Genomic DNA, 11,047 nt, shown 5'->3' on the forward strand with positions numbered 1-11,047 from the left:
TGTGCTGATAATTAAGTCTTCGTCAATTTGTTTTAAACAATTTTATCAGTTTAACTAACCACATTTGAATCTAGTATTTTACTAGGGTATCAACGTTATACTATATAAGAATGGGCTCATCATATGTTCCTTCTAAGAAAGCTAAACGCAGAAAATGATACATATATGATCAATTATAAATTTGAATCTAGTATTTCGTTAGGATATCTAACATTAAAGAAATATAAGAAGGATTTGATCTTTGTCATTTTAAATGACATAAGTTATGTCATTTTAAGAAAGAGATAGACACAAGAAATGAAAATCATGAGAGAGAAAGTGAGTAGTTTTTTTTAATTTAAATTTTAAATAAAAAAATATTTTTTTGTGTCTATGTCTCTCTTAAAATAACATTATTTTATGTCATTTAAAATGACAAATACTTATGTACCAAAAAAAAAAAATGACAAATATTTTTCTCATATAAGAATGTATCCTTCTAAGAAAGCTAAAAACAGAGAATGACACATATACTTTCTATTTGCAATTTGTTTTAAACAATTATATATGTTTAGGAAAACAGATTTGAATTTAATATCTTGTTAAAGTATCTAACATCAAAGAATATATAAGATTGAGTCCTTTATGATATGTTCCTTTATCATGAGTTGCATGTGACAAACTGGATTTCGCAAAATATTATTATCTATATATTGTTACGTACACATTATGTATGCCAAACGAAATTCGTATCCATATAAACCTTGCTTGTAATGAATGAAGTTACAACGAAGTTTCATATTTAAGTATATCAAACAGATGAAGTTTCACCCACAATGGATTGATTGTAAAGATAAATGTTTTTGCGCTAAGGAGAATAATATTTTGAGTTTTGAAGACTTGCTCAAGGAAAAAGCCTAACCGTGATACTTTATATCCCAAAAAAAATTAATTTCAAAGTAAAAAAAAAAAAAAATGAAATCAATTTCATGTTTAAAAAGTGTAGAAGTATCCTAAAAAGTCCAAAAAAACAATATTAAAATAATCTCATCCTCAGTTTCTCAAAATGATGATCATATATGTAACAACAATTTTTTTTTATTTCTGTATCAATTCATCAATTATCCTATTAATTTGGTTTGAATCGGGCATGAGTGCATGACTACAAAAATAAAAAATTCTCCTTATCAAATTTTTAAATTGAATATTCATATAAAATACCTATATATACTCGAATTCCATGGATGCAAATGCAAGCTAGCTAGTGAGCATTACAACCTGATGGAAAATTGTAATATCCAAAGTAAGGGTGTTTGCGGGGATCATTGGGAGCTGATTAACTAAAATGAATGAGATGTCTGTGGTTTGTTTAAAAAAAAAAAAAATGTTGAGTTGAAATTAAAAAATATTCGAAATCGAGATTCATCAGTCCTAGCATATTGAAAACACTAAGCATTCTGATTTCTGAACATTGGAGATTTCTTGAATGTACTAAATATTAATTATTTTCTCACTCAAATTATTTATAATGAAAATAATTTATTTTGGTCTAACTTTCAGATTAAATGTGAAAAAATGATAAGCTTGGAGCATGATAAAACTGTTTTTTTTTTTAAAAGTCAGGGGTTCAAATCCGAAAAATAGTCTCTTTGCAGTATATAAAGGTAAGACTGCATAAGCTCACCCCACCCTCGCTAGTCGGATTTAAAGGAAGTCATTTTTTTATATTAAATGTGAGTAGCATTATTTGATTTAATCTTAATTAGGGCTTAATTTTTTACCCCAAAGATTATATTTAAATCTTATTGAACACATTGATGCTAAGCTAATTAATGAAAAGATATATTCACAAATTTTTTATTACAAATAAATGGAATATTTTTAAAAGATTAAAAATTTTATATACTTGGTAAAAAATGAAGTAATTAACAGTGAAATAATTTTTTTTGTGATTTGTAAATTAAAATTTATACCATAACAATACAAAAAAAGGGTAAAAAGTAAATGTAAGATAGTAACAGATAAAAGCAAATAAACAACACGAAAAACAACAGCAAAACAATGTAATGATTTTTATGTTAATTTCTGGATAGTGCGATTTTAGCGATTCACGAATTCCATAATTTCTTTTCTTTATGCAGAAGGAAACTACTTATTATAAGAATATCAAATGATCTTATATGAAGCAAGCTTGTTGGATAGACACAAATAAAGACAAAGAAACAAAGATGCAAAAGTTATTTTTGGATATATTTAATAATAGTTATAATTAATGAAATTAAAAGGAATGAAATGAAACAAAATTATTATGATGAAATATTATAAAAAAGGATAAGAAAAGCATAATAGGAAAGCAATCCTATTATTCATACTGTGTGTGAAAGCAATCGTATGAGTTTCCGTCATAGGCCAATACCAAAAATAACTATATTTTTTAAGGCCACAACGCTCCACTAACAAAGACAACATTCTTTTATGCAATAACTCTTCCCATTCACACTCTTCCACTCCTATCCTCATCACATTCACATCATTAGCTGTCTCTCTAACCTTCTTCCCAATTTTCCCTCCTTCATTTCCTCTATATATACTCCTTAAAACTCTCTCACTCTATATTTTACCTATCTCATTTTCTATTGCAAAATTGAATAGATCTTCTCTCTTTTTATTTCATTCTCTATCTTTACACCATGGCCTTGAGAAGAGGCAATATTCTTATATTACAAGTGATGGCATTATTTCAGATTCAGATATGCATGTCAGAGATTAAAAGGACAGACTTTCCAAATGGCTTTATATTTGGCACTGCCTCTTCAGCGTTTCAGGTTCCTCTACCTACCTACCTACTCATCATTGAACTACCAACACTATGTTTTTTTGTTTTGTTTTGTTTTTTTCACTTTCAGTTTCAGTTTCAGGCCATGGAAGAAATTTTCTGAATTTTTTTTAAATTATTATACACATATTTATAATAATTTGTTTTGGTTTGCATTTTTCTGTTCGATAAAAGAAAAGCAAAAACTTGATATATAAGTGTCTTTACTCTTTTGCTTTTGTTGGGTGAATGCACATTTAGATGCTTTTCTTTCGCCACACGAACAAGCGGTTACCGCAAATGAATGAGAGATAATAAAAAACGAGTTTATCAAATAAAAATAAAAAAAACCAGAATATAAGTAATTAATTTGGTCAATACCAACACCCACTGAGGGTGAGGTTGAGTTACTGTACTTCTTCATGATAATTAATACCTATGTGTTCTGTGTTGACTTTTGGGTTTTTTTTTTTTTTTTTTGAGTCTACAAAACAAAGGGCTAGTTAGAAACTTTTTTCCTTTTAAAGAAAATTTGTTTACTTAAATTAGTGATTAAAAACATGAGGGTAAATCTCATTAATCATTACTGTTGCATGAAACTCATTAAACATTGATATCCAAAAACCAAATCAATAAAAGAAGAATGAAATCTGATGCCAACCGTGTGTTTTATGTGATGTTCATGCTTTGTAATTGTGGCCTATGGATACCAGAAGTAGTTGTGAAACCATTCAATTTTCTGTCCATATGCTGAAGATATCACTGAGTGTTGTTGGGTTAGATATCCACTGAACCCATGAGGGTAAAATCAAAATCAACTCATAAATAACTTAGATCCAATAAATGTTATCAGAATGTATTAATTGGGAGATTCTTGATCCGCCAGTTTTAATTATAATTTATTTTTAAGTTAAATGGATAGTTATTTAACCTATTTTCTTTTTTGTCTATCTTTGCCTATCATTCTCTAATACTGTTAGATCATAATCTCAAAAGGAAAGAGAAAAATAAAAATTAATTGAAATTCTAATCTATCAGTGTTTTAAAGTGATAGATAAAAATAAACATATAAAGAGATATATAAAATAACATATCTCATCTTTTAATACTACCATAAAGTGATATAATATATTATCATAATAAATAATGAGGATTACATGAAAAAGACAAAGTACTTAATAATTGAGATTCAATCAGGCCAGGGCCTTTGGCTTCACCGACATATGGAAATGGTTTCCATGATAAAGTTTGTATTATCTTTTTTTATATAAATTTTTATAAATTATCATGAAACCTCACCTCTTATATATATATATAGAGGCAGGATACTTTGACACCGGTATCAAATTTGAAGTTTGACACCTCATCTGAGAGTCTTTAGATCTAAAAATAACCACGACTCTGATTTATAAGCATGTGACACCATTGATCCTTTTCAATCTAACGGCTCTCAGATGAGGTGTCAAACTTAAAATTTGACACCGGTGTCAAATGATCCTATCTCATATATATATATATATATGAAAAAATATAAATATAAAATTTAACATTTTTTATAAGCATTTAGAAATTTTAATAAAATCACGTTGCTTTTAAAAAAATACATAAAATATATACTCTTGTTCTTGTTTCCATGAAATATTCTAACTAATTCTTTATTTTCGTGTTCCACTCTTCACTTTTAAATCAATAGTTAAAAATGCTCTTGGAAAAAGAAAAGAAAAAATGGTCTTGGATTCCTCCGTGAATACGAATGAATTTCTCTGACAATGAATCTTAAACTATCTTTATTTATTCGTCGGACGGTGCGGGGCACTTCTTTTTAGGCAATTTATGGGAACATAAAACATTATATTTAGTACCAAAGAAAAACAACCTTTTACTTTCTGATTGAGATAAATGTTACAACAATAATCTACGCATTCCCTCTCGCGGATTTTATATTAATCGAATCTCATCCGTTATTTTCGGAGTAGATTCTCATTCTCTCATATTAAAATGTCATATTAGTTATTAATTTAAAATTTTTGTATTTATTTCTGTCTTCACATATATTAAATGAATAAATTCAAATATTAAATATTATTAATGATAAAAGAGATAGAGAGAACCCAATGGGTGCAGCTCAGTTGGTACTTTGGCACTGAGTTAGTGGGGTTGGATATGTGTTCGATTCCCGCTGAATGCATTCTTGGGGAGGGTGCTGAACCTTTAGCCATCACTGTTCCCCCGCACTCCGGATTAGTCTCATAGCCGGCTCAAAGAGTCGAAGCTCATGGGGATACTGGAGAGAGTCAACTCGTCTAAAAGAGATAATTAGAGTTGGATAACTTCAAAAAAAAAAAAAAAAAAAAGATAGACAGAGAAATTTCACATTATTTTTTATGTAAAATTTTAATATGAAAAGATTCATTCCCGATGTTTTCTTTCTCTGTCTGACATTTTTTTCCATCATTAACTGTTTTTCTTGTTTTTCTGTATGTCCATCGTTATAGAACATGTTATTTTTAACGGTTTCTTTAAATATTATTGATGATGTTAAGAATAATTCAGAATATTATTTACTAAAAATAGGATTAAAATTGTTGAGAAGTGTGGAGGTTTAAAATAAAATGAAAAGGTAAATCAAGTCAATTGATTCTCTAATCATTGTGAATTTGGTTTACATATATTTAACTTTTATGATTTTGTCTTGTTTGAACAAATCATATAATTATTCATATGTGATTTAAATAATATCGTTGACTTTTGTATAGTATGAAGGAGCAGTGAAAGAAGACGGAAGGGGACCATCTGTGTGGGATACATTTTCACATACTTTTGGTAAGATACTATGAGAGCATATTCATATATAACTCATCATTTAAGTTTAATTGCTGTTAATAATTTCTTAAGATTATACTCAATTATCCATTTCGATTGGCCTTCCTGTTACATAACTGTCTCAATTGAATTCACAAACAAATGAGATTAATGTCTAGTAATACACTTCAGTTAAAGCATTTCTTTGATGTGAGTTTCAAGAACGTGAGTATCATTAACAGCGCCAAAATTATATAGCGTGGAATTTGGCTCTATGAGAGATTCATATAAAGGGGAAAAAGAAGAAGAGAAGGGGTCTGAACCACTAATTGGTACATTTCAATTGTGTATCAAGACCAACTAAGGGTCTGGACTGAGTTAGGCTTCAATGAATCATCATTATTCTTTTCAATTAGAATTCATTTAGTTTTCATGAAATGGCATGGCTCTATTAAAAAGTTACAATGTAGATCTTACTATGATCATTTGCCATATAAAATACCATATATGGAAGTAAGTATGCATGCATGAATCAATGAAGTGAATAACCAAATATGGTTTGGATGTTCCGAGGAAATTAGCGTTTTCTCATAGAAATCCAGATTTGATTGACTGTTTTGTTATTTGTCTACCCCCGTAAAGAACCTTGGGCCTCGCCGCCCCACTTTCTCTTGTGGCGTTTCTTAGCACAGGTAGGCTGGGCCTGTTGCATTGTCCACTCTTCAAGCCCAATGGGCTCTTGTGTGAGGGAGCGTGTTGAGATATATAGTCCTACATTGGTTGTATGTGCAACTAATGTGGAGTTTATAAGGCCTTGGGCACTCCCACCCTTTGAGCTAGCTTTTGGGGTGGTGTATCCCAAGGTTCTTTACAACCCCAAGGCATATCTATTTTATACCATTTTACTCATTAGATGTTATTTAGGAATTAATTCTTTGGTATATCAAATTCTTCGGAAGCATGAAAATTTTTATGTACTAAACTGCTGGCTGATCATTACTTTACATTTTGTTACAGGCAAGATAACAGATTTCAGTAATGCTGATGTTGCGGTGGATCAGTACCACCGATACGAAGTATGTAATGATGGGTACAGATAAAAAAATTGGAACCTGTTATCCAATTTGCAGCTTGCTATATATATATAACTTTTGTTATCTGCCAGCAAAATCTTTCTGTCTTTTGTTTGTTTTTTATTTTCATTTTTTGATACATTGTGAAGTTATTTGATCCTAGGACCTCTACCCTAGTGACCTTGCTCCTTTTATTAAAAGAAAATGTTATATTTACAAACTTTTTGTTTACAAACTATACTATGTCTGACCGGTAATACATTATTGAGTAGAGTATTACCAGTCAGACATAGTGTAATTTGTAAGTTTGTAACAAAAAATTTTGTAAACGGATACTTCCCCTCTAATATTATGTAAAATTGATTAACTTGCACTCTTCAAATGTAATGGCTTGCTTTAAATGCTCTTTGAAAGCAACTCATTCATAATAAATTCAATTTAGTTATTATTTCAACCCTTGGTCAAAGGTTGTTTGTTTCTGAACATTGAATTGTTTTTTCATGCAGGAAGACATACAACTAATGAAGGACTTGGGGACGGATGCCTATAGATTTTCTATTTCTTGGTCTCGGATTTTTCCCAGTAAGCATTTTTCCTACTTTTTATCTTTAATATAATTAGTAATTGGTTTAATGCTATGTTCTGGCAATGAGTTACTTTGTGTTGTATCCCATAACACAATGGTGCAGTTAATAAGTGTAGAGAGTACTGTGGATCGTCGTTGTAAAATTTAGGAGTATGTATATACTACCGTTTATAGCCCCCCCCCCCCCCCTTTGGGATAACAAACATAAATTATTGCTGCACTCCAAGTTCCAAAAGATCATTGACCCTTTTGAGTGTCTGTTGAATATTTATAGCACAAAAGTTTTGATTGATTAAGTATCCAGTATATTTCTAGCTACTTTGAAAGTTTAAGCTTACGTGTGCATAACTTTTAGAAGATGATCAAATATTCTGAAATCATAAAATTTCATGTGTTAGATGGATCTGGCGAAATCAATCAGGCAGGAATTGATCATTATAATAAACTCATCAACGCATTACTGGCCAAAGGTAGCTCTCATTATCCCTGTGCAATAGTTAAATTTTGTATTTTAGTTGTGAATAAAAAAATAAAATTTCGATCTATGTTTGTGAATTCTGGGTTATATATATAACCTTCAATGCTTCTGATTGCTTGATCCATTACATTTGCAGGAATTGAACCTTATGTGACCCTCTACCACTGGGACTTACCTCAAGCCTTAGAAGACAAGTATACTGGATGGCTCAGCACTGAGATCATGTATAAAATGTTATAGAATGTTATCCATCATATTTAACATGATTTTACAGTATTCTTGTAATTCTGGTAATAAAAAAAATATGCTTATAGTTATATGATACTTGTGTGCTACAGAAAGGACTTTGCAACTTATGCTGAGACATGCTTTCAGAAATTCGGGGACAGGGTGAAGCATTGGATAACATTTAATGAGCCTCATACATTTGCCACACAAGGATATGATGTTGGTCTACAGGCACCTGGACGGTGCTCCATTCTCCTTCACCTGTTTTGTAGGGCAGGGAACTCAGCAACTGAACCTTACATTGTTGCTCACAATGTCCTGCGTTCTCATGCAGCAGTAGCAGATATTTATAGGAAAAAATACAAGGTAATGTTATGGATATTGTGAAGACTTAAAGTTGAAATATTATGAAGAAAGCAATACAATGAATCAGTTTTGAGAACTAGGTAGAACCTTCTAAAAATTCAAGTTGAATTTCACAAAAGTTGTTCACTGTGTCATTGGTATTAGAGATTTTAATAATCATTATGCTTTTAAAGCTTATGCAAGTATAGATTTGTATCTACTATCTAGTTCGATTCTCCTAGTGCAATGATGTACAGCTCATTAAAAATCCTATATATTACTAACAAATAACTCGGTTATTCCACAGAATACACAGGGTGGATCACTTGGGATAGCTTTTGATGTCATTTGGTTTGAACCAGAAACTAACACCCAAAAAGACATTGAAGCAGCTCAGAGAGCTCAAGATTTTCAGCTGGGCTGGTATGTCATTCACATAGTACCTCATAGATTGAAATTTTCTTATTTTCTATGGAGGGGCATCAATGAATGACTGAATAAGAATAAGAAAGGGATAACCGTTTTCGCTAGAACTTCTATGTAGAAGTTGTATAAAAGACTCACCTTAATAAGGCCTAAAAATTTTCTCCACCTTGTTCACATGTAAAAATGGAAAAAAAAAGAAAAAAAAAATTCATAACTCAAATTGTTAAATGTCTTGATGACAGGTTTCTTGATCCTTTGATGTTTGGAGATTATCCAAGCTCAATGAGGAGTAGAGTAGGAAGCAGGCTTCCAAAATTTTCTCAATCTGAGGCTGCTCTTGTTAAGGGTTCATTAGATTTTGTGGGAATCAATCATTACACCACGTTTTATGCAAGAGACAATTCTACTAATTTAATTGGAACTCTGCTCCATGATTCCATTGCAGACTCCGGTACCATAACCCTTCGTAAGTTTCAGACCAAACATTATCAAGCAATCATTTACTTTTACTTTATCAGAGTGCTTTATGATTTTGCTGTTTTGCAATGCCTCTAAGTCATTATTTTCTTTCCAATTCTTTTCAGCATTCAATGGTACTAAAACTATTGGAGAAAAAGTAAGTCTTTCATAAGTCATGTATTTTTTTGTCTTGTTGAGATGTGACCATAATGTAATGATGACTGATTTACTATTTGCTTTAGAAATAAAACACAATCAGATTGCATTTTGCTACTGAAAGCTAGAGCTTACAATGCTCTAGCGCTCTCTAGCATCACCCAACGTAATTTACCATAGAAAACCAAAATTTGTACTAATGTCATGTTTAATTATAATCAACTCTCCCTTTTACCACATTACCAGAGCCACTTAAAGCATATATCTCAATTGCCTTTATCAGTCAATGCCATAATTTGTAAATTCTTTGCAGGCAAATTCTATATGGTTGTATATTGTGCCACAAGGTATGAGAAGCTTAATGAACTACATCAAACAAAAGTATGGGAACCCTCCCGTCTTTATCACGGAAAATGGTAATCTCCAAACTCTTATAATCTGCCAAAACTCTAGAATGCAATTTAGCAATAAAAAATTTAAGACTAGCATAAATTACATAGTTGATACTAGGTGTTTATGATAAAGTATAGTGTATATTAGCTCCCAGTGATGATGCATAGTAGTATTTTTACAGGGCTATTTATCATGATATGATTTCAAAATTAACTAGTAGAAGTCTAAAATCTTCTCCCTCTAATCCTTGACAGCATAGTTTTTGTTTATGTTTATGTTCTATAACTTGCAATAGAACATTTGTCTTTTTCTCCTTTTTCAGCTAGCCCGTTACTTTAAGTTGTTGGCAAAACAGAATAAATAAAAATGGCAGCAAAGAATGATAGTTACGAGCTAAATCTTCTTTCTTATGTTTGTCACAGGGATGGATGATCCAAATAATCCATTTATCTCCATTAAGGAGGCTCTAAAGGATGAGAAACGGATTAGATACCACAATGGCTATTTATCTTCCTTACTGGCTTCTATGAAGTATGTAATAGTTATTATAATTGGATTTGGATTCTCTCACGTGAAAAATAGTCACGTGGTCATGTTATTTGATTATAACCACTCATTTAAAATCATGTATTTTTCTCCTCTTATCTCATCATCAATGAGTGGTTGTGATCAAATATCGTGACCACATTATAATTTGTTAGTATATTAGAGTGCCAGTAGCATTCCATATCCATTTTTTCAAGTTAATAAACTAATGAAGTACTGATTTGGCTGATTGCAGAGATGGTTGTAATGTGAAAGGATATTTTGTCTGGTCACTACTGGATAACTGGGAGTGGGCAGCTGGATACTCTTCTAGATTTGGTTTGTATTTTGTTGATTACAAAGACAACCTGAAGAGATACCCCAAGCAATCCGTCGAATGGTTCAAGAACTTCTTGAAACCAACTAAATAGCCCCGAAAATATTAGTTTGTGTATGGAATCATAAATATTATATTTGATTGGATTGGATTTGATTTGATTTGAATTAATTTGATGTAGAAATCAATTTTCAAGTTTGAAACTTATTATAAAAATAATTTGTATATTAAATTTTGGAAAATATTATTCTCCTTTCACATAAGATAACTTGTCTCATATTCTCTCACCTCGATTTTTGTATCCCGTCTTTTTCTTTTTTCTTTTTTCTTATAATGATGAGATCCACTCATTTTTTCTCAACAACATATGATAACTATCTTATGTGAAAGGAGACTAATAAAGCTCTTAAATTTTACTTCACTAATATCATATTGACATTAATAG

General features: G+C 30.8%; 1 protein-coding gene across 1 annotated transcript; it reads left to right on the forward strand.

The window, feature by feature from the left end:
- Positions 1–2,669: 2,669 nt before the first annotated feature.
- On the forward strand, positions 2,670–10,716 carry LOC133311018 (beta-glucosidase 40-like). The gene is made up of 13 exons (XM_061512028.1): positions 2,670–2,804; positions 5,551–5,617; positions 6,614–6,672; positions 7,176–7,251; positions 7,654–7,725; positions 7,870–7,957; positions 8,072–8,327; positions 8,614–8,729; positions 8,975–9,198; positions 9,317–9,348; positions 9,661–9,763; positions 10,163–10,271; positions 10,522–10,716. Exons 1-13 carry the CDS (start codon positions 2,670–2,672, stop codon positions 10,694–10,696), a joined length of 1,512 nt encoding a protein of 503 aa, XP_061368012.1. The 3' UTR covers positions 10,697–10,716.
- The last annotated feature ends 331 nt before the right edge of the window (positions 10,717–11,047 follow it).

The sequence above is a fragment of the Gastrolobium bilobum genome, unplaced genomic scaffold (assembly GCF_033153095.1).
Source record: "Gastrolobium bilobum isolate Gb01-03AN ecotype WA unplaced genomic scaffold, APGP_CSIRO_Gbil_v1 utg3218, whole genome shotgun sequence".
NCBI classification, from domain to species: domain Eukaryota; kingdom Viridiplantae; phylum Streptophyta; class Magnoliopsida; order Fabales; family Fabaceae; genus Gastrolobium; species Gastrolobium bilobum.

What these genes read in the sequence shown, in the direction of transcription:
- LOC133311018 (XM_061512028.1), top strand. Translation starts at nt 2,670, where the DNA reads ATGGCCTTGAGAAGAGGCAATATTCTTATATTACAAGTGATGGCATTA. An exon ending in CAAGATTTTCAGCTGGGCTG is followed by an intron (nt 8,730 to 8,974) that starts GTATGTCATTCA and finishes TCTTGATGACAG; the next exon opens with GTTTCTTGATCCTTTGATGT. An exon ending in CTAAAACTATTGGAGAAAAA is followed by an intron (nt 9,349 to 9,660) that starts GTAAGTCTTTCA and finishes AATTCTTTGCAG; the next exon opens with GCAAATTCTATATGGTTGTA.